The following is a 24,590-nucleotide window of genomic DNA, read 5'->3' as shown; positions in this document are numbered from 1 at the left end:
ATTCATACAGACAGTGCGTAAATATGTCAACATTGCATAAGTGAGTGCTATTTTAATGTCAGTAATATGCAGGCTCTTTGAGGGGAAATGTGTACAGGCAGACAGATGCCTGCTAAATTGGAGATAACCAAGTTAAACATCAGAGACATACTCAAAGTGTCTGTGTTTCTGCCTGCACACATCTGTCCTCCAGATTTCCTTGTTTCTGTAATAGCCATCGTCCAGCACACCACTCCACTCTGTTGGTAACAAGCACTTCATCCATTAGTCCTTCAAATGGAAACACATTTAAGCATCTCTGCTTCCTTCGCTCTCCATTCAACTTCCATTTCTCCAAGCACGAGAGTTATTAAAAGGGATTGAATCAATCTTATGAACAGACTAAAGCAGATACACAAAACCACCACAGCCATATTGAGTCTCAGTGTCAGCCCAGCACGTTACTGCTATAGATTTACATTTATAGTTTCCTGACAGTGTCACATTCATTTTATTGCGTGTCAGGGAGACCACTGGCTCACAGCTTTCTCCAGTTCATTCATTACACCCTTGCTGTAACAAATTGCATTTCTTCTTCTCCCCTTCTCTTTGAAGGTGTAATCATAGCCACTGAGTGTGACTTGTGATTTAAAAGCGTAAAATCTCAACATTCATGGTGAATATCAGGAGCCCGACTTTCTAAATGCTAATCAAAAAGTCTAAAACATCTACGTCCTCATTGACATTGATTTAACTGCTGGCATAAATTCAATTCAGCAATCATCCACATCATCCATATTCATGCTGCCGTAATTTACTTACATGAATGTGCATCCACAGCCGTAACACTACTTGACACACATACCAATTTAGCTGATAAATGAGGACGTTCTGTTGTTTGTCCTGATTCTTCCACTGGCTCTGATTTGAAGTCTGTTTTTGACCAAACATTTGACTCTGAATATCCCACCGTAAACTTGCACAGACATTACTTACCAGTGGTGGGATGTAACTAAGTACATTTACTCAATGAAGTAAAATTTTAAGTATTTGTTTACTTTGAGTGTTTCCATTTTATTCTATTTTATACATCTACTCCACTACATGTGTTGTACACTTGTAATGACTTTTCAGTTTCAAATTTTCCATTAAATACGTGATACATTTATATAATATGATGCAATTCTCTGCTATTAATATACTCAGTAGGTATAGTCTAAAGTCTAAAACTAAAGTATTTCTACTTTTACCTAAGTAAAGGGTCTAATACCACTATGGCAGAGCTAATGTAAAAATAATCTAATGTTGAATAGTTGTGCTTTTCGGTCTGTAGGAAAAAAAAAGTCTGTCTGCTTTGTTGCATTGTTTCCTAATGCACTGTTTGTGGGGAGTATTTTTTAGTCTGTTCCTTTTATTTAAATATGTGCAGAAAGAAATAGTCGTCTCTAGAGTTCAGCTTCAAAATTTCAATGTCCGTTTTGCGCATCTCCCTGTGTCTATTCAACAAAAGTGCGTCAAACAGAGTCATTAAAATGGGTGTACTACTAAATGACCTTGGCACACTTACATTTAATATAACTCCCTTTATGGTCTTGTGATTGTAACTGGGATTCTGCCCTGCCTCCTTTCAGCACGAGGTAATTGCAGTGTCTGAGAAGGTGATTGTGCGGCTGGAGGACCTGGTGAAGTGGACGGTACCAGACTTCTCAGGATGGGCCCACGGTCTGAAGGCCGAGCCTCTCAAATCCTCTGTGCTCCGCGAGCTGGGGACCAATGGGAGGCGGGAGGCCCTCCACCGCTACCGAGAGAGCACCCTGACCAGCGGACTCAACTTCAAGGATGTCCAGAGGGAGAGGGCGCAGCTAGGTGAGCGCCGGCAGAATCCTCTGTTTCTTTTATTCTTCTTTTGAGGGAATTTTTAAAGCATCTCTTTATTCCGAAAGGTTATTGCAGTGTTTCCAATTTCTCTGTGCTGCTGTGATGAGGGTTTATGTATTTCTGTCCCGTCTCCACCATAAATCAGCTTATGTTTATTGTCCTTTGGTTGGTTTAACAAGTGTTGTCTTGACTGGAGTAATTCATCAGTATGTTGTTGGAATTCCTCCCGATATAATGAGCTGAGAATCACACTAATAGAGGCAAGCTTGAGGTAATGGCAGTGTGTTTGCCAACGCATTACCATCCTACAGCATAACAGCTCTGTTTTCCAAGTGTGACAACAACAAAGGCAGCATTGCAAAAATCACATAATTCAGCTTGTAATGTCTTTAAATAACCGAGTCACATCAAACTGCAGTCTACAGCACCTCTGATACCTTCTTATATCCATCAGTTCAGATCATAATTGCGTCTGTGTATCCCAGCAGTTTAAGGATCATTGCTGTGTGCGTCTGCATGGTTGTCTGGCATATTCATCATGTACATGGTGCCATTAAGTGTCAGTGAGCGTTTGATTCTTGCACCGGGCTCTTGCGGTGTCTCTACAGCATTACCCATGAATCAGGCCCAACGTAGAGCTGAATGTCTGTGCAGATGACTCACCTGATGCAAATGGGAAACTCTGGCATTTCAGTCTAATAATCAGAAAGAACATAATGTTCCCTTTGAAGCTGTTTCCCACTTATTTGCCTCTCTCTCACATGGCTGTGATGTAATGCCTAATGCTGATTATAATGGTATAATGTAGCTTAGCAAACATGCTAAAAATACCATTGGAATTACAGTACCTCTTGTCAGGTTAGAAGTATGTATCCTGGTGATTAAAGCCAGAATTTAAGCTTTATGATCCATTATTAAGTCATTTTTAATAATCATTTTATGCCTAAAGCCTATGTAGAGGGGAAACTACCACATGTTTAAAGATATGTGTAATATTATTTTGAAGAAAATTGGGGTTTATTGATACTTCCAGCAAGCCAAGCTGTTGTGCGTGTCTGTGTGATGCTGTAATGCCCTTGATTACTCGACATTGCTTAAATCTCATACGCAAAAAGGACAAGAGGATCAATAATGGAAGCTTTGTTGTTATTCCAGTAATCAATATAGTTTGATTGTGCTTGTGGGTGTGTATGTGATTGCTTGCTTTCATAAACAGATTTGTCAGCCTGTTTCTTAAATGATATTATGTTCCATATCATGGCTTTCTATAAATGTGCTGTATCGTCCAGATTTTATAGATTTAGCTGTTGTCAGTGTAATAACCTGGTGATGACGCTATTGTTACTGAGTGTGTGTGTGTGTGTGTGTGTGTGTGTGTGTGTGTGTGTATGTGTGTGTGTGTATGTGCGTATGCCTGTGCGTGCGTGTGTTGCTAATGAGCGGCGCTGCCGTTAATGACTCCATCAGGCTGTTTCTAAATGCACTTGTCACTCCGATGGGACACTCCGCCAGAGAATCTGCCCACTCAGCAGAACGGGCTCAGAGTCTGGCAGGGCACCAGAGACACACACGCACACACTGACACACATACACACACACGCATAGATGGACACGTGCACGCATGCTACACACCGACAATCAGTGGTGTGCACTCACTTATCCATTTGTTTGTTTGTTCACTACATCTTTGGCGTGTGTCAGTTGTTGACAGTCTGACAATATGGGAGGGGCAGAGATTTTGAGAGAGAGAGAGAGAGAGAGAGAGAGAGAGTTTGGGAGGGAGAGAGAGAGAGAGAGAGAGAGAGAGAGAGAGAGAGAGAGAGAGAGAGAGAGAGAGAGAGAGAGAGAGAGAGAGAGAGAGAGAGAGAGAGAGAGAGAGAGAGAGAGAGAGAGAGAGAGAGAGAGAGAGAGAGAGAGAGAGAGAGAGAGAGAGAGAGGAGAAGGAGAGAGGGGGAGAGATCACTTATTCATCAAGGCAAATGCATGTTACTCTGAGCAAGGGTTTGCATAGAAATATGAAATGTGCCACTGCAATGCTGCTGACTACTGAAATGAAATATTCATGCCACAGCAGCAGATCAGATATAAAAGTACCCTTAAAGCATCCTGTAGCAGAATGTCCGTAATTCAGTGTAATATGTTGGCTCATTGACTAAACTGACTTTTTTATGATAGAGCTATACGCACTTTTTTTTTTCCAGATTGTGTATATATGAACAGAATAGCCTGGAGTGGCTGAATGATGTATTTGCTGATTGTTATTCTCAGGCTGATCTGTAACTATGTCAGAGGAATTGGATTGTTCCCCATAACAGGATACTGCAGCAATACCACAAGCTGCACAGAAAACCATTGTGAGCTAAAGAGCAATAAAGTGTGCCATTGTTATCGAGGGAAACTGTTCTTTTATTTTTTTTTTCCAAGTGCATATCCTAACTTTTCCTGGCATGCTGCCAGTGTGAATTTAGTGTGCTGTTATGTGTTTGTATCTCAAAGGCAACATACAAAATACTACAAGACATATGTGCCTCAAATTGCAGAAAGCAATATGGTTTTGTTCCCAATCTGCATTACACAGGGAATTATAGTTCGGTGGGTGAACAAAGCTCTGTTCTGTCCTCAGAAATCCATCAAGACTGTAAGCAAAGATGCACACACAAATTAAAGTAATTAATTAGAGAAACAAGTGACCTTCACTGCTGTCCTGCAGCCTCCACAACTGTGATTCTCCAAAACCTGCGAGGCAGGGAGATGATTGGCATCATAATTGAAATGCCAACTTTAGTCAGGCTTCGAGACTGTTTTAAAAGAGCAGTTGACTAAGCATACAAAGGCCCTTTCTTACAGCCCTTTAAAACATTTATTCAAGTTAAGAAACGTCTGGCATTGGTCTGTTGAAGGAATACTCTGACATTTTGAGAATATGCACAGTTGCTTTCTTACTAAGACTCAGATGAGATGATCAATACCACTCTAATGTCTTTACAATAAATGTGAAGCTACCGTTAGCAGCTATATATATATATATATATATATATATATATATATATATATAGTGGAAACAGGGGGAAACAGGGGGAAAAGGCTAGCATGGTTCGGTACAGAGGTGACAAAATCCACAATGTCGACACTAATCTTGTTGGTTTAAATGTAAAAACACCATGCTGTGGTCATGTGCTGAAATGTGCGCAGTAACTTCTTCCTCTTGTCGTAAGGTTGCCAGTCTTTATGCTAAGCTAAGCTAGTCTGCTGCTGGCGGTAGCTTCATGTTCAGCGTACAGACATGAGAGTGGTATAATTTTCTCATCTCACTCTCAGCAAGATAGCGCATACGTTTATTTACCAAAATGTACAACTGTTATTTTAAGTAGCCTATGTATTATTCATTGTTTTTTTTTTAAAGATCTAGACAGGACATTTCATTACATTAAACACACTTCATTAAAAAAACAATTAAACTAGAGGTTTCTGTCAAATTCCAAGAGAACTGACAGAGACAGCATATTTCTACAACTGCATGGAGTATTTTACAAGTCTTACATAATGTGTAATGTAATCCACTTAATCAGGTGATGCAAAGTGTCCACTCAGTTTATCTTGTTCTGGAGTCAGTATTATAGCTTCTTTTTACAGTTAAAGCCACCAGGGATGGCTTGCCAGGGAAGTTTACATTCTGCCCCTCTATCTCTCCCCAGAGAACTGGCCTGATTCTTTTTTTTTTTTTTTTTTTTTTCATTGCTGCCTGCCGAAATTGGTTTCTGGTCGTATACTACGAGGACGAGCGTTGGAAAGCTGTATCTGCTGATACAGTTTGTTGGCTTGCGCTGGGAGAAACAGAGAGCCATAGATGGAAAATAATAAAATAAAAAAAAATAAAATAAAAAAACACATACACACAAAGGATGGCTCTTGCTGACAAAATAGCTCAATAGGTTTTCGGTCTTGTCTTTCCTCACTTGAACCCTTCGGTGCAGAAACCAGTGAGCAGATTGTGAGTTAAGATGATGTGGAGGATTATACAAGGTCACAGATTGTGACTTTTGCATTCAAAGAGCATAGAAGGTGTTTCTGACTCCTGCCCTCACCTATAGTATCATCTGTTGCTGGATCATCCCTCAGTGCTGTGAGAATCAGGGCTCACTGAGAAAACATCCTGACAGGAAAAAGTAACCATGCAGGTAGAAAAAAAATATACAGTGGATTGTAAAAGCATTCACCCCTCCCATTGACTTTATACTATTTTTGTACTGCTGCACCTTTTGAAAAGCAAACATGACACAGTAGAATTACAAAAATAATATTACTGGGTTTATTCGTATCTCTAGAGATCATAGGTATTTGTTGAAAATGGTAGATGGTACCTGCAGTGCCGCATAATAAAGCTGTTGTAATTGTGCCATTTGACCCACCAAAGGTATACAGTGGATCATGCTAAGCTGGAGGGTGCATGATGGATTAAATATCAGAAAACATTAACATTTTCATGGAATATTCAGCAAGTGATGGTAATGAAGGTCAGTTATTGTTATTCAAGGAAAGACGTGCTCTTCATGCAGCTCTGTGCTGTATGAAAAGCTGCAAATGGCTGATGTTTTCCATCCAATATCTCCATCAGCATACAGAATAAAATATGACATGGCAAATTTATTATTTATTATTGTGAGTTGTACATATAAAAGGAAAAACATGGGTTTTTTTTACATAATCCATAATAACTGACCTTCATTACTATGCATGATGTATATTTTAAGCTTTAAATTCATTTTGCTTATGCTTTTGTCCAAAGAGACCTATGTTTTTTTCATATATACATCAGGAGTAATTTGGGGACACAATGTTGCCTAAGGACACTTCAGCTTATGGATAGGAGAAGCTAGAAATTGAACCACCAATCCTACAATAAACTGCCCTATATAGTGTATAAGAAATCAACATACTTCACCAGTTCGTACTAATTAAACTGCAACTTTAGAGTGACACAGCTAATTAAAGGATAAATTGACTTTTTTTTCAAGTCTGTCTGAGTTTACCAAGAGTCGGTGTGAGGCTTCAGCAGTCTGAGTTATTTCAGTTGGTACATACTTGCACTCTTTTGCAGTCTCTCTTTGTGTTTCCCCGGACTGTGTTTCTGTGCAGTGTCTGTGATGGAGAAAGAGTATCACTAAAAGGGAATTTTGCACTAAGAAAACTTTATCCTTGGGAGATATTCACTTTATTGACTGAGGCTGCTGAATCCAGATCATTTTTGCATAGAAATAGGACTCTGGAATTTGTTCCCCATCACTTGCATTGGAAGCATGTTAGGAATGGGTCTCTTGGTGGTCAGTATGAACAGGAGGAATGATTACAGCAAGCAATATCTGCCTCAGTGTGCATACCGACACCTAACTATTGTTTTAAAATTGTGGACTTCACAGACAGAAATTTCTAATTATTTTTTCTGTTTTTTTTTCCCTGTCTTACTTTCACAACACTCCACAATTAGTTTTAATTTTTTGCAGCTGTGAGCACTTCCTCAGTTTCCTTTGTACATTGCATTGTGCAACAATAGTGTCCATCAACAGCACACTCAAAATCAAGCCTTTTTTTGAAGTCTGAATACATTTACTTGATTTTGTCATTTTCCAGCATGAAAACTCTTCATACATAAAAGCTGCTTAGAATTAGGGTGCAGCATGAGATTGGACACACATTTAAACATTACTTTATGTGATCAGAGCTAAACTTACATTGACTGAGCTTGAGGGCCAGCGAGGCACAGAGCGATATCATTGCATTTCAAGATTCCTTACAGCCTCGCCCGCTCGGGGATAGAACCACTGTATTTCCCTCTGATGCAACATCTGATCTGTATGCCAGGCTTGGCACATATACGCCGAGTTGATATCCCAACAATATTTCAGTCGGAACATTTCAATTTGATGTAGAGGGTAGATTCTGTCCCTTTTCAGAGACTGTTCAGAGCGTCACCGAATGTTTATGCGGGTAGGAACTGGTGATAAGGAAACAGACAGATGCTGTCTTCTCATGGTTGATTTGTCTTGGTGACAATACAGAACAATATTTGGGACTTTGAGTCACTATCACACATGAAAATGCTTTATGTTTCGACTGCAACGTGGGAAGCAGTAAGCGGTTTCTTGGAAAAGATAAAGAGAACGTGTCGTGGTGTTAGAAGAGTAATGGTATGTTGTGACTCTGACAGAGAAAGAATGCCATGCTTTTGTAAGACATGCCACACTGTACTCCTCTATTCAAAATATGTGGCAGATTGTATCGTTTACACTTGTTTGCTTTCCGCCCCTCAAACATATTTGCTTCCCCTTCTGCTTTTTTCTGCAGAACTAATCCTACAAACTGTCCAAAATCTCTTTTGAAGTAATTTAATGGAGTGTTTGTATTGATTATGTTCCTCCCTCACCCCCCTTTCCCCTTTTTCTCTCCTGCGCTGGTATGTTTTTTTTTTTTTTTTTTTTTGGTTGTTGTTTTTTTTTTTCCTTTTTGGTGGTGTTGAGAGAGGGGGGGGGTTATAGCAGTATCTTCTTCATTATGCTCAGACCTGTAGGAGAGAGAATCACAAGCTGTTTTTCCTCACTGATGTGCTCATATCATTAATTCCCTTCTGACTGTGGCCTGGCCGGAAGCCAGAGAATTCTAAATCTGTAAGCAGTAAATTGTGTGCCAGGGTGGAAAAATCTATTAGATGTTTGAGCATGCCTCGAATTTGAATAGGAGAAAGAGAGAAAAGACACACTGAGAGAGAGAAAGATAGAGAGAGAGGAGGATGAGGGGGGACCACCCAGCACCCCAGCCATATCCTGTTATGGCTCACACCGTAATCAAATTCAGCTTCTTCGGATAGCTATATTCATTAATAATTTGTGTTATTTTATTTCTGGAATGTCACATAATGTGTTTTTCGACTTGCGCTAGGGAGGGGGCCGTAGGCTGGTGGATGGTTAAACAATGAGAATGGCCTCAGAGGAAATGAAGAGCTCCGTCTCTCCATTAGTGAGCTCTGAAACAACAGTTGTGTCTCTCTTCTCTCCATTAGTCAGGTCTGGAACAACAGAGATGCTATTGATGTGACCTCTGCCAGGCATCTTAAACAGGCAGAGAAGGAGTGAGGTTCTTCCTTAATGCACTAACTCATCTGCCTCTAACATAAATTTCTTGATATTGATTTAGTATTAGTTATTAATATTTTAATGAAATGCTTTAAGATCACAGGGATCACGAGGTCTTATCTGAGGCTGTTTGTTGATTTAGGAACATTTCCTCTGTTCTTAAACAAATTGCTTGCCAGTTCCAGTTATTCTCTGACTCATACTTAAGTGTTACCCAACCAGCAGTCATTCTTGAGAGATTTCTATATCCGTCTTTGTCACAATGATGCTTATTTCAAGCATTACAGCAACATTAATATTTCAGCACAGCCTTGCCTTTTGTACATGTCTCCCTGATATGTTTCTTTCTTCCTGACAGTGTCACATTCTGCCTTCAGATGGATAGATATGGATGATTCTGTGCCGCTCAGTAGGCGCTCTAGACATCACAGATTGTACAGTTAATAACTCTGCATATTTTATGAGCATGCCAGTCCATCTGCTTTATGAAGGCATGTAAAACTGTCCTCTTCTGGGCGTCCTGTTGTGCACAAAACGGACTTGAAAGTCAAATCAGCAGTAAGAAAATCACTCAAGATGATGTGCCATCGTGAACAGTGGTGGAATTTAACTTGACACATTTACTCAAGTACTGTGGTTCTTGTATTTCCATTTTATACCACTTTATATTCTTTATAAAGTGGTATAAAATTTATGAATCTATAAAGTATGATGCCTTTTTACAAACCAACAATGTATAAAATAGAACAAATTAGCTCCACTTCAACCAGCTACAACATTAGCTTGGACATTAATGCATCAGTATTAATAATCCAACAACACTCACAGGAGCAGTTTCTCTTCTTCTTTATGAGAACTGAGTAGACCTCTGAGTACTTTTACTTCTGATTCTACTTTGCTAACTTTTACATTTCCATTGCAGGACTTTATTTTTTATCTATCAACAGCATGAGCTTAACTATGTCTGATAACAGCACAACATGATTAACATTACTGTGTTATCTCGGACAAGTCAATCAAAAAATGGAGATGAAGTTCATTTGATACTGACGTCAACAATAAACAAAAGATTAACTGTCTGTACAGTTCCCTCTGATGAACAAACCCAAACGTGCATTTTATCAGTTTATCATGAGCTTCCAATTTAATGTGACTGTAGAAGATCCAGTTCTTTTTCTTAATAACACCGCTGACTTGAATCTTGGCTCACCTTTTTCAGGCTTCTCAGTTACCTGATTTAATAAGACTGACCTGCACACAATGACAATAATAACTTGACTTCAGAAGTATGTGAGGGTGTGTGTGAACAAATTGCCTCTCATATTAAATACTCATTTAGTTCTACCTTAGCGTTACAGTGTTGGAAAAACACTTTTAATAAGATTTGTGCCAAGGTAAAAATAGCTCCCGCAGCTGATTGCAGATCAGCTCCTCAACATCCACTGAATATTTGTCATAATCTGTAAAGCAGAACTGATGTAAGAGGGTCACAGAGCCATGCTGCAGGATATACACTGTACTACACAGTACGGAAGATAGACTTCTAACCTTGTAGGAATAACATAGTGTTCATTTCACAGCACAGAGGTAATGCATTTTTCCCGCATTGGAAGGTAATTGCAATGGGGGCTTTGATAGATTCCAGACCTTTGGTGGGAGCAGCTGTGTGCGTGTGTGCGTGTGTGTGTGTGTGTGTGTTGCATGCTCATACATACTTGCGCGGATACATAACTGCTCTTAATGCTTTTATTAGGCCAAAGAAATACAAATGACATAATTTGCGTTTGTAAAATATCTTGGTGCAGATGGTGTAATATATTTTGGTTTCTTTGATATATTGAGTGCCAGGGGAGTTGGAAGGAGTGCCTTGGCTACAAACAATAGATCATTGATGCCTCTCTGTCCTCTTTCTCAACCTGTCAGTCCATTTCCTTGTTATGTACTGGCCTGAGGAGCACTTGGCAAAATGAGAGGCATTCAGCCAGTCTTGTGTTTTTTTCCCCCTGATTTTCCCCTCAGCCATAACTCAGGGAAAAGCTGTTGTTTCACTCTATGTGTCAGAGGATAATGTCTAAAGTTAACAATAGCCTAGTCACAGAAGCAGTGCTACAGTGGAGGTGCAACTTTGATTTATCTTTTTGAAAATAATTGTTGAATGTGAGAAAGAATAGCTGCGGAGACAGAGGGCTGCAGAGGCGCATAAATATGCAATGAACTACCACAATATGTCAGTGTTTGGTTTTCATGAGGAGCAAATTGATTCTAGTAGCATTTCTGATCATTTATAGCCTCTGTCTTATGACACACACGTTGCCAGTCATCATTGAGGCTGGCAAGTTCTTACACAGCAGAAGTTTTTGCCAACCAATTTGATTAATGTTGTTTTCATTTCATGTTACTTCTTATTACTTATTATACACCAGGGGTGTCCAACATGAGCTACCATAAGCTTGCTCCCCGTTTCAGAGTAGCTTGTCCAAAGGTTCAGAGAATATAGTATGTACAAACCGTAGTAGACACATTAAGCAACATAATCTCACTCGGTAACTCTGCTCCAAAAACAATCAAATCACACACACACACACACACACACACACACACACACACACACACACACACACACACACACACACACACTTCTCACCCCTCTCTGATGCCAAATAATAGTTTGTTAAACTGTTTTCAGTTAAACAAGATACATTGCTGTCAAGTTTGTTTACATGGCCGTAGGCGACATCCAGTGTTAGCAGCTCCTTTTTGATAATGTTACAGTGTAAGTTAAAAGCCGTCATTCATACAAACAGATGTAAACTTTTCCAAGAAACAGGAAATATGGGGCCATAGATTAAGTGAGTTTCGCTCTGGGCTACAGCATGAGAACTTTTTAAACCCTATGTTTATTTACACTTTGGAGAATTAAGTATGCCAAATTAGCTATTACAAGTTCCTGTTTGTTATGTACCATTGGATATACTGACAGCCATAACATTAAATACCGAAGAAAACTTTGAAATGTGATGTTTCCCAGGCAAGCTCAGGAGTTATAAGGAGCTTCTCTTTTCAGAAGATTTATGGACGTTTCTTTGAAATGGACATTGGACATAATTGTGTTCTTGGAAGATGTAAGTCACACTGACCCTAAACATATGTCTGTGCTTTCAGGTTTGACTGAATTACGAAGCCTTTTGACACTAAAAATCGACACTAATGTGATGACTGGTTACACAAAGGCACAGCTTATTCAACTGGTTTGGTTTGGAGATCAGTTTGAGTGTTTTAATACGATGTGTGAATAAATGTAAGTAGTAATATAAGACACAAGTAGCTCTCAAAGGAAAAAAAGGTTGGAGACCCCAGGTATACACACCACTCAACAGTCCTTTGATGGCTTTCATGCAATGAAATGATGAAATGATGAAACATCAGAACCAAATATATATATATATATATATATATATATATATATATATATCCAACTGTCATTTTCAACTCCATTGAACTTGGCTTCATTGCAAGTGGATGTAAAAAAACAAAAACAAAAAAAAAAAAAACACAGAAATATTACATAGCAAGCATTTTTTTGGCAAGAGTGACGAGAGAACATAAACTTGTTATCGCTTCTAGGAGATATTCTCCACTGAAGTTCTTATCTTTCCTGTGCAATGTGAGACAAGCGGCTCCAAACACTCTATGTGCTGCATTACAGTGATTACGGCTCTGTTGGTAAAGCGGAGGTTTGCCACATCTGAGGTCGCGCTCTGCAATCTGGAATGAATGAACTTCAAGCCAAGCTGGTTGCAGTTTATCAGAAACTACCTGCTTGTTTAGCCAGATACTGTGTCTGTCACATGCATAACACGGCGGTCTTGTGAAAACAGTTTGTGCAGGGCCAAGCTGGAGAACTTCAAACGGAGATCATTAGGGCTTGTGGAGAGAAAACAATTGTTAGTGGTTGTTTTCTTCTTTTTTGTGGTGCCGTTAGAATGTGTAATCACAACTAATTGCACGTCTAAGTATGCAAGAGAAAATCCTACAGTTTGCATTTCTGGGATTTGCTTTTGTGTCTTCAATGTGCTTTTTATATCCATGACAGCACATAAACAAGAAATCTGAACAGATGGCACTGGTTTTTAATGACATATTGCTATCTGTAAAGTCTCCCTCTAAGCCGTAGACTAAAACGTCTCCCCTTAGGGAGCGCACCGCTCTAGTTGTTATCATCCGCCGCTAATGTCACTCTTTTCTTTGCCACATTGTCAAGTCCTTAAGCTAAATAAATGCAATGTAAATTGAGTATTGTGCTGGATATAATTATTGAAAAGGGTTCCAGTTGGCTTAACTCAACGGGCTGTTTATTTAAAGCCTTCCTCCTCCATACAGATCTGACGATAGAGCGAGAGAGGGAGAAAGAGAGGTTCTTATATAATGACAGGAATTTACAATGCAGCCATGCTGAATGACAACCCCCCCAAACATCTCCAACAAACACACACACACCCCCTTCCCCTCTCTCTCTTTCTCATTACAGTTCTACCATTGGGAAACATGCCTGTCCCAAATAGCCTTCAGTATTATTCTTTTTTTCCCCCCCTTCTGCTTTTTCTTTTTGCTTCATTCTTTTACTGAAAACATATTAAATCATTTTTTCCCCTTTACACAGTATACACCCTGAGAAATAAGTCTGAGTTGATAATGAGGGGCCCTTCTTTGAGGAAATACACACGGCAACTTTGATCTAGAATGGCATGTAATTCCTTGCCTGACCCAATTCCCAATCTCCTGATAAGATGTTTTTTTTTTCTCTCCCTCTCCCTCCCTTGCTCTAACCTTCCCGCAGAACTCACTCAAACGGGAACTTGCTGTCCCATTAAAGATACATTTAAAGCCAAACATGTCATCCATTTAATTCTGCAGGAGGAGGCTGGAAACGATGTCTACTACAGGTTGTTGAGTAGAAGAAACTCTATGTATCCTCCTTTCTCTCTTTCGGTGACAACCTCTGAGATCTCTGATCACAGCTGCTCAATTGAGTTTGTGTCGGACAGAGCTGCGTGACAAATGAGAGTGGCCGTCATAGCAGATAGAGTATCATCACCTGGGTGTAAAAGCTTTTAGGCTTGTTTGAGGCGAGGGAGAGAGACATGGAGAGAGGGGGTTCTCTTGTTTGTGTAGTCAGAAGGCAGCTGCATTTCTGCAACCAAAGATAGTTGATTAAATTTGCTCCCTGTGGTATTTGCACATTTTGGGTTCTTGCAGAGCAGCTTGTTTTTACTTTCAGAATTGACTTCGCCATAAGTGGATTGACCCCCAAAACCCAGCAGTAGTCTTTCATTAGTCAGGATGCAGTTGGGGACCAGACAGCGAACAGTGTTTAGGGCCAATCCATCACTACACAAAGGGGGACCAACATGGCACAAACTTGTCTTTCTCATCTTAAGTGACAACGTGGCCTCTAACCTTGTAGCAATCATGGTTTCAGCTTTCCTTCCTCATGACTTTGATAATTTGCAGGGGCCAAATCTACGTATAGTTTCATCTCAGGCACAAAAGGGGCCCATTGGAGCTTTCTAATAGCTCATTTGTTACAAGGCCCCCTTGTTTTTTGATATTCTTAGGAACCAATTTGGGTTTTTGACAAGGAGCCCCTCTGAATAATTCCTTCATGTATAACAGGACCTATTAAATGCAAACTTTTCAATCTGGCAATCAATAAGGCAGGCAGCTTTCCCTGGCCCCGTGCCAGACACATTAGGGCTGCGAGCGATGGTTGCTAGGGAGCTGAGCCTGCTCAGGGGAAAGAATGTTTAATGTAATAGAATCACATAAATCAACTGGAGGAAAGTGCTTGTGTTGTTTCTTCTTCTCTTCTCTTCTTTCTCTCTTTCTCTTTAACTGAAAACATTTAATATGGGTGTGTGTTTTTGAAAATGTGGTACACCCCCCACCCCCCAAGAACCACAAGAACATCTGGGATGGAATTAAACTGAGGGAAGTTGAATTTTCTTCATGTTTATGTGTGTTTATGTGTGTGTTAGTGTGTGTACACTCCTTATGAGGGTGACTTCTAGTTTGCGTGCACGTGTGTGCGTGCTCGTCTTTTGTATGCGTAACTGTGTCCTCAATCCTTGTGCTGAACACTTGAATAAATTGAGGTGAAAATTATATAAACGTGTTTTTTTTTCTTTATCACAGGCCACTGCCCCACCCTGCTGAAATGAATGAGGCACTTTACTATAATTAAGAACAGGAGCCAGCATGCATGGAGGGCTCTCTTTCTATGTATTACTCTCTCTCTCTCTGTCTCTGTTACTCTGCCTCTCTCTGCCCTCTGTACAGTTTCAATAGAACATTTCCTCCAGGTGTTTGTGCCCTTTTATGAGACTATGATTCTCTAAGAGGAATTAGCTCATAGACACGGCCTGTGAATGTCTTTTAAAGTCGCACTCCACCCATTTTATCTGATTTTTTTTTTTTCTTCAATATCAGATATGAAAATTTGTCTTTCATAGACAGCCGCAGATCAGCTGATTCACCTCTTCTCAAACCAGTGCTGCAGCATAAACCACCTCTCCTCCCTCCATTGATAGTCTCAGCGTGTCCTAAACATTCATATTTAACCATAATATGGCTTAATGCACTGCTGACAAACCAGCCTCCCACTTGTTTATTGGTCTGAAATTGCTCCCGGTTTGACAGATAAACAGTTGCTGACTCAATAAACAAAAAATCCAAACTCAACACAGCCATGTTTGACAGACTTGTGAGTTAGAATTTAAATATGTTTGGAACATGATCAGTTTTACGAAGGAACAACAGATGCGGCGGTGATACTGTTTTTCCCACACTGGTTTCCAACTATTGAAATCTGTTATAAGCGTCAAGAGCTACGATAGCAATAAGTTGTTATTGTTTTGCAATATAAAGTTGTTTAAATTATTGATTTCAAGCAAAATGTAATTAAAACTTAAAAAAAAGCCTCGAGGCAGTAGAATGATCCATAAAAACAACACTGATATGATAAAAACCTTATAAAGCTGCTATGGTGAAACCTGTTAGCAAACAGCAGACACAGAGCTACATTAGCACTCATTAAGTTATGTTTCCGGCCACCTGATGAATGTTGTTCCAATATTCACTTGTCTTCCAGCTTTTTTTTTTGTTTGTTTCCACCAAATCATGAGAAAAGTATCTAATATGCTGTTTGGGGCTGAACAGGTAGTGTGCAGTGTGCAGTTGTGGGTTTTTAGGGCTTTGTTGCTGCAAATAGCTGCTGCTGCTGCTGCTGGAAATGAGGTTGATGAGAGCAGTAAGAGTGAACCAAGACAGTTAAACTTGTGCGCACTGAAACCACAACAATGAAAAGATGCTGAGGAGAACAACAGACTCAGGTGATGATTTGTCAAGATAAGCGACTCCTTTCACAATACACATAGTCATCTGATCCATCGTTGATATGAAATATTGATTAGTGCAGCCTTAACACATGGGAAGAGCTTTGTCTGATGTAATGCCGAACAGAGCACAGTTAATCAGGCCGAACATCGGTTTTATTATTCATATGAGACATATGGAACATATGAATATGAATGTGATAGATTGAAATTAATTCTCAATAATGATGTGATATTGACTCCAGTGATATCGATTTGATAGTCAGGAGGTTGATTTTAGGTGGAGTGTCCCTTTTGAATGGTGGAACGTGTGTTGTGCGCATTGTGTGCGTTTGTATGTACGAGCACAACTTGAAGCTGAAATGATGAGCAAGGGAAAGGCGATGTGTGTGTGTTTGACTGATGTGATGCTCATGACGGATGGCCGCTGAGTCATTTGCAAACACAGTATGTTCCTCCATGCCGATCTATAAAATAAATTTGAAATACTAATCGAGTCCTGCTCCCTTTGATCAAAATAGGCTGAGTGATGGTGACACACTGTGTGATTACTTTGCTTTGTTTTACCCCAATGTAGTGATTTATTGATGCGGCATCCTGCGAGTGATTAATGTGGTTTTGTTTACAGCACAGACTATCTTGTAATTAGCAAAATGTTCTAGCACATTTTGTTTTATCCAAGATGGTGTAGTCATTCACAGATTGGGCGAGCGGTGAATCATGCAAGTCCAGTGAATTTATTTCATTGTTTTATGTAATTCTCTCCTCGTAGGAAACACAAGGTTACTCAGAAGTGTGACGCCTCCGTGGACCCCCCCCCTCCCCTACACATCATTTCCATTTGGTGTCATTGACAGATGCCGTTCTCTCTTTATTTGGTCAGGTTTCAATAACATGAAACCAATAGCCAGATCGGGCGCCTGCTGCTGCTTATATGGCCCCATCTCAGTGTCATGTCCCGTCATTGAGAAGTGTGAGAGAAAGGGAGAGAGAGAAGAGGCAGATGAATCAGAGATGTGTTATATATTATGAGGTTAAATGGAAACAGGGCAACCACGGAGATCAATACAGAGCAGGGAGCAGAGGGCCTGCAGGATGGAGTGAGAATACCAAACAAGAACCTTCTCCTCTCTCCTTTTCCCTCTTTCTCTGTCTTCTCTCCATCTGTTCTTCACTAATACATTACTTTATGCCTATTTTTAAAGCTTTTGGACTTGTTTTAGTGTTACAACTCGTGTTAAAAAAAATACATCAAATATGAAAGTGACATTATTGGCTCTTGGTTTCATGCCTTGCCATTTCTCGCCAACCCCTCAAAAGCAGCGGGGGGATCCAGTAAATTCCTTGGCCGAGCAGATAATGTGGAAATGTTGACAACAGCAAATTTGAGCCGAGTGAGTGATTTAAGGACTACAGCGGGTGACAGAGAGCAAGCCTGAGAGTAATGGTTTTCAGCTTTTTCCTGCTCATCTGTGACAAGAGAAATGAGCGCACTTGCCTGAGAGATCTTGTCAGAGCTTGTGGGCAGTTTGAATATTTTTAAGCTTGGTTGAATGTAAATGACACAGTTTACTTGAGTCACATTTGCTTTTTAATTAGCCAGCACAGATCTGCTTTTAACTGTCACCAGCCCTCATATTACGCCGTAGTTTCATTCCCAACTTTCAAAGCCGCTACAGAAATTCTCCAGTAAAAGCAGAGGATCACAGACCCTTTTTTTTCTCCTTATTTTTCTGTTTTGAAATTCAATCATATCAGCGATGTTTCATCTAATATGGCAATAGCTATTCATCCGGCGGAGCAGCTGCTTCAACCACAATTAATGAGTTTCATGTCGTATGCGGCATTTCTGAGATTTTGATTATGACGAGTAATTTATCATGCTTGTTATGGAAGAGAAACTGAATTTTTTTTTCCTCTGGTGTAATTGCACAAAATATTCTTTAATTCTTTAATACAGTGTCAAAGCTTGTTCTCATCATACTTATTTCCACTCCTGTTTCTCTCATACACAGTGTGGCTGCATTACACTACAGTCTCCTCACTTCCCTTTTTCACTGAGTGTTTTTTCCCTCAGAGGAAGAGCTGGCTCACTGGAACGTTTCTCCCACAAATATCAGAGCCACACTGTGCTGTTAAATATAAGTTTGTCATATTTATGAACCAAAAATTGTGCACATATATTACAGCATGTTGCTTTTACTATGTTGGAGTAGATTGAGATCTGTGTTTTTACTGTGCTGAGGGTCTCATGCCAGCTAATGACTTTCCCAGTCTGCTGTGGACTGCAGCAGTGTCGTTTACAGTGTAGTCTGATACATTAGTGCAATATTCCCCATTTAATATGTTGTAAAGGAATATAATGTTACTTTTGCAAGTTTTGGCCTATTAACCATGATTCTCCTATGCGTCACAGGCTTTTTCCTAAACATGCAACACCAAGGTGATTTCATTCAGGCCTGCAACTAATGATCATTCTTAATGATCATTAATCGTTCTCTTCATTATTTTTGTGATTAATTGAACAGTCATTTCATAATTGCATGAAATGATATTTAAAAAAGTGTAAACTGTCCCTCAGTCAGTCTGTTTTCTTTTGACTGAAATGCAAAGATATTCAACTGAGACTATTTGTGATATTTTCTTACAAGAAAAGCAGCAAGCCCGCACATTTGAGAAGCTGGAAACAGTAAAACAATAAGTCACTTAAACATAGTTGTTTCAACACTGGTTTCAATTCATGTCAGCTCAGTAACAATATCAACTTACAGAGACTTAAAACCGGCTATTATTCACATGCATTTGCGAGTGATTTGTCTGTTTTGAAATTCATGGATGTGTTCGAGGGAAATTCAAGAAAGAAAAGTCAGCTGCTAAAAGCATCTCATTCTGGAGGCTTTTTGAGAGGAATCTGATTTTGGAGGACAGGCAGGAAGCAGGCACAGATGTTGTGAAAAGGACGATATGAGTTTGGCATTAAAAAGTTGCTGTTTGGCAGACGACTGTCAAATTTTTCTTGTTTCCTTTAAGGCAGCACCAAATGTATTATTAGCAACTTAAAAGTCTCTGCAAGTCAAACTGCTCTGAATAGAAAACAGTGGCTGCCTGGAAGCCAGGAAATGAGTCCAATCAAAACCAGCAGTATGATTCTTTTTTACAGTTGTTTTATTTCACGTCCTCAAATCAGTAAGTATAAAAACAAAAGCTCTGCACTGGAATTACTCGTTTTGTTCACTGTCTGTTTGCTCCCCATCTCTGCTTGTAAAGGTTTTGATTAAAAGAGGTGCTGGAAGAACAATATTGCTCAGTGATGTTTGTATGCTTTTGTCTTGAGAAAATCTACAGACACAGCTTTCTTTGACTTCACTTCCCTTTCATTTGTGTGGCATCTGTCATATCCCGTGGGCCATGATTCATAGCAAAGCACAGTCCTACAAAACCGCAGCAGTAACATACTGTATTGATTCATTGTACAGGTTCTTAATGCCTCTGTGGATCAACACAATACCTGAAACACTAATATGTTTCATGAATAAGAAACAGAGAGAAAGAAAACTACTCTCAGTAATGTGTTTCCTGACTGATGTCATTTTTAAGGTATTCCCAGCCTCAAGTGATTTTTAACAGACCACCCATTTTATATAATTGTCTCCCTGACATCACGGGGTGGCTGGCTCAAACCTCAAGTTGAAACCTACATTTTAATCATTGGTCCTGACCCTGTCGCACACACAGTTCAGTAGTTTTTTCAGTAGTTTTGGACTCCTGTGTGCCTGCAAAAAAAGTATATATTAGAAGACTGGTTCAGTCGTGCTTCTTTAATCTCGGGGATGTTTGTAAGAGCAGCCTTATCCTGTCATCTCTAGATACAGTGAAACTCATCCATGCCTCTGTCACATCCTGGTTGCATTATTGTAATGCACTTTTTACTTGAGCTACTCACTCGCCCGTGACGCAGCTACAGCTTGAACAAAGTTCTGCTGCCAGACTCATAAATAAAACTAAACGTATAAACGTATAAAACTAAACATAATATCGCTCCTACATTTGCTCCCTTGAACTAACCATCAGTGGATTGTAGACTAGATTTTTAAAATGACTTAAAAGAAGTTTACAGTATTTTTGCTGGACATCTTCAACTAGCTAATGCTGCTACTACTAAAAGTCACAAGTAGAAGTAGTGGGAAAAAAAAGCAAAAACAAAACTGATCAACTGAACTGATGTGGGCTGTCTGTCTGTGGGTAACAAAATAGAAATGTCTGAACTAGAATTTCTATTTTTGGCTCCAAAACTATGCCTCTGTCCAATGTCAGAAATGTGTCTGTGCTTTTGAATCACAGTTGACATCTCACCTGTACGGCACGTATTGTTCATCTTCTTATCCGGGTTTGTGTTGTGTTCCTCTGATCATATCATACATCTGTCATCTGTTTGTATGTTCTCCTTCTTGTTAAGCTATTTGTAAACTATGTGAGATAATAGAAGTGCAACACAGATTAAGGTGGGTACTCCTGCAGTTAAGCATTGAATTAATACAAAGCTGCAAAGATTCATATAAAAATAAATAAATAAATAAATAAAAAGTAAAAGAGCAGACAAAATTGAAGCAACAGGGGCCGAAATATTCTGACTTTTAATCCCTAGGATGAGTCAAGCTCCAAAAACACTGGATCCTAGATAAAGAAACTCAATAGTGTCTTTCAATAGGGCTCTCTGGGCTCGTAAACCCCTGTGTCTTTTATAATCCATGCCCCCCCCCCCAATTCTCAGAATTTGGAAAGCTCCTCCAGAGACACAAAGACATTGAAATGTCTAGTCATAAATACATCACTTAACTGTTACTTCATCAGTTTACTGTATGTTGTACTGTAATAGAATTTATTGAGTGCTGCACTGACTGAGCGGTTGTAACGTCAGCTGTCCTGTAGAGCAGTTATGACCCTGACACTATTGTTGTTTACGAGGTCAGGAGCTTTACAGCGTGTTCTGAAAATAATCTGTCGCACCACAGCTGTTTGATCAACACGCTATACTTCCACCAGGAGAGGACAGACAGACAGAAGGACAAATAGAAAAGTGATCCAGAGAGAGAGGAGAGGGAGAGAAACAAATTGCATAATGTTCTCACTGTGTCTTCCAGCTCTCCAGTGATGCAGCTGCAGCCCAAACCAATTAGAAAGCTTGCGTACAGATAAGGACGTCCTTTATTCTGAAAGGTCGGGCTGTAAGAACAAAAGGAATTTTTAAAGTCTATATACACTCAATGTACATTACACGCACCAACACACACACGCAGCCTGACATGCATACTTTACAACGCCTTTGTACCATTATTAATGCCCTGCAGCTCTCTCTCCAAATTGAATCTAATCAAGTGAAATGCTGTGAGGGTCCTCAGGAGAAAGAGCAGGTCTGACGGTGACCGCTTACAATAAAATCCCTGACATTTGGAAACAAAGCCTGCCCTACCTCTGAGCTGTAATTGCATACGACAACTGCAGCAATCTTTGATGAATGTGTGTGTCTGCAGCGTGATATGCATTTGCATGTATGCAGGAATATGTGTGTTTGCAGGTTTGTGAGCTTTGTGGCTTTTACCTCTGCATATGCTTTTTGAGCGTGTGTGTGTGTGTGTGTGTGCACGCTGGTTGAATGGCTTTAATAATTTCTTTTGAAGTGGTCGTCAAGTTGGAGTACAGTGGAACTAATTGCGCTGATTGTAGGGAATGCAGCTGCTGTAAATATGTTATGAATTCTGTCCTTCCTGTCCTGTTTCTGCTTCATATTTCAGTGATTTTTATCAGCCTCCAGCTTGATAAAATAACACCAAAAAAAGGAAAGGAATTTTTAAATAGACCTGTTAAAACTGAATGTACATCAAGGTGAAATGCTGGCTAGTTAGTCTCCCTTGAAATATTAATTCACCAGCAGAAATTCCCATGAATGTCCTGTCCAAGGGCTTTGTAAGAACGGACAGCACAGTGAATAATTCATATAAAAATCATCTTTCAAACTGCCTGACTCCGCTCCATCAACTGTTGAACCGTGTAGTCAGCTTTGTAAGCTAGGAAAATATTAGCTCTCTCCTTTCAGACAACAGTCTATAAGAGCAAGTGAGTCCACGAAATGTGACATTGACTGAAGCTTTCAGGAACAATGCACATGCTTCGTTTGTCTGGGTGTAATCGTTTGGCCAACTTCAAGTCACTGTGCAGCATTGTCCTGTGCTGTATCACCTCTGCTGAGGTCATGAATCATTTTCTTATCATATTATCACAAGATTAGAAACCTGTTATGGTCACATTCTCAGGTTAATCCCCATGGGAGCTTTGGACCAGAGATACCATGGTTGTATCAGTGGTTTCAGCTTCTCGAGTGTGAATGTCTGCTGGTTTCTTTAGTCCTCTGTTATATTAAACTGGATACTTGTTATACTGTTGCTCAGACAAAACAAGGCATTAGAAAATGTCTGCTCTGGCTTTTGGAAATTATGACTGTGGAAGTTTTTGTATTTTATGACATTCAATTAATCAGTTAACTGCGAGAATAATTGACAGACGAATTGATAATGAAAACTGCAGGCCTGTATCATATTATGTGTATCTCTTTATGTATACTGTTAAATGTCATGCAACGTTGTACTACATAGTGTAATAGCATCATAGATTGTTTCCTTTCAGTCTTGTTAAACTTTAGCGGATAAAATGAATCAGATTTAACAAAGTAATCCAATATCATCTTTAAAAATTGGGAAATGTATTTAGTCATTAAAGTATTTATTTCCTTCAGTGCCTTATTTAACCAGTTCTGTCCCCTGATGCATAAAAAAAATTATTATAATTGGGCATGTAATTAGTTATAAATCATTATATTTCTGTATGTGGGTGGCAGGAGATGTGTTCTGTTCTAATGAAGAAGGGCTGCATAAAAAACTGTAACCTATGGTAACCTGTAGCCTTAACAGCTAACTCTGTGTTAGTGCATAAACTCCACATACAGAAGCTGATTTAAGATGTTAGAACAGGTTTTGACAGAAGCAAAATAAAGCTTAAATAAAATGTATAGTCAAAGTTCAGTTTGTGTGTTAGGTATTCAACTGATATTTTTTTTTTTTTTTTTTTTAAACACTCCAGAGCACTTAATTTATCATGAGAAGTCAACCTGAACATATTTGTATTCTCTTAAAAATGTTCTTGCAGTGACTTGTTTGACACTTGTATTTAAGTTGCCATAATAACAGCATACTTTCTGCTGCAACTATTCAACAGCGAGTTTATGGTATTTTTATTACCTGGGGATGAAAGTGTTTTGGCTCAGACTGAAATATCCTAAGAACTATTTGATGGATTGCGATGAAATTTGTTACAGACGTTCATGTTCCCCTCAGGATGAAAGGCAGAAATTTTGGTGATCCCTTAACTCTCATCTACTGCAGCACTATCAAAAGTCAAAACTTCTGTTTATCCAGTACTTCAGTTTATGAATATATATACTAGCAAATCTACTCCCTAAACACTCCTAACAAACACTATGCACGCTGAACAAGAGCTTCACATTTAACTCAAAGCACAGTTGTACCTCCACAACAGCCTCACAGAGCTCTCATCGTGGCAATAGACTCTGACATGTTATCAGTGTAATATTAGCAGTTTGATTTGTCTATCAGTATATCCTCCTGGCTTTTTATGGCACTTTATTGTTTCAGCTCAGGCTGTACTTCCTGTTCTGAGGTTCTCCAAATAATGGAAAAGATTTCTTTGCCAGTTAGCTGTCAGAGGTGATAATGCATTAATCAAACTTACGTGCTGTCAGTGGAATACTAATCATACCCCCCACATCAGAAACAACACCGCCAATGTGGTGGTAAAGCCAGGCCCTGATGGGAGGTTTCACTACTACCTGAGTGAAACAGGGAGCAGCTGGGCCAGATTACTACTTTACTTTACTTGCTATTGCTTGTTTTTCACAGAAATTCCCAGCAGGCATCAATAGATTTACACATTTAGATGGTTGTAGGATGACGAGGACGACAGTCACATACACGCTTGTTTTGTCTAAAGTCTCTGAGGATTGTTCTTGCTTGTTTTTTTAAAATAACCCTCTCAAACAAAATAGCGGGCGCCTAGTTGTTCTTGGCATTCCTCTTGTCACCCTAACAGTGATGCATGTCATGCATCTGAAACATGCAGCCCAACCACATACATTATTTACACA

The 24,590-nt window shown here is 39.5% G+C and overlaps 1 protein-coding gene across 1 annotated transcript in view; it reads left to right on the top strand.

Moving 5' to 3' along the window:
* The window catches only part of arid5b (AT-rich interaction domain 5B), a 75,999-nt gene that overhangs the window by 9,539 nt on the left and 41,870 nt on the right, over positions 1–24,590 (top strand). Inside the window, exon 4 of the mRNA XM_071480182.1 lies at positions 1,611–1,845. Within this exon, the coding sequence (XP_071336283.1) occupies positions 1,611–1,845 (235 nt within the window). The remainder of the gene's footprint in view (positions 1–1,610; positions 1,846–24,590) is intronic.

Source organism: Trachinotus anak, unplaced genomic scaffold, assembly GCF_046630095.1.
Source record: "Trachinotus anak isolate AG129_WGS33_773 ecotype Australia unplaced genomic scaffold, CSIRO_AGI_Tana_v1 ptg000007l, whole genome shotgun sequence".
Lineage (NCBI taxonomy): Eukaryota > Metazoa > Chordata > Actinopteri > Carangiformes > Carangidae > Trachinotus > Trachinotus anak.
This window is presented reverse-complemented; position numbering and strand designations above follow the sequence as displayed.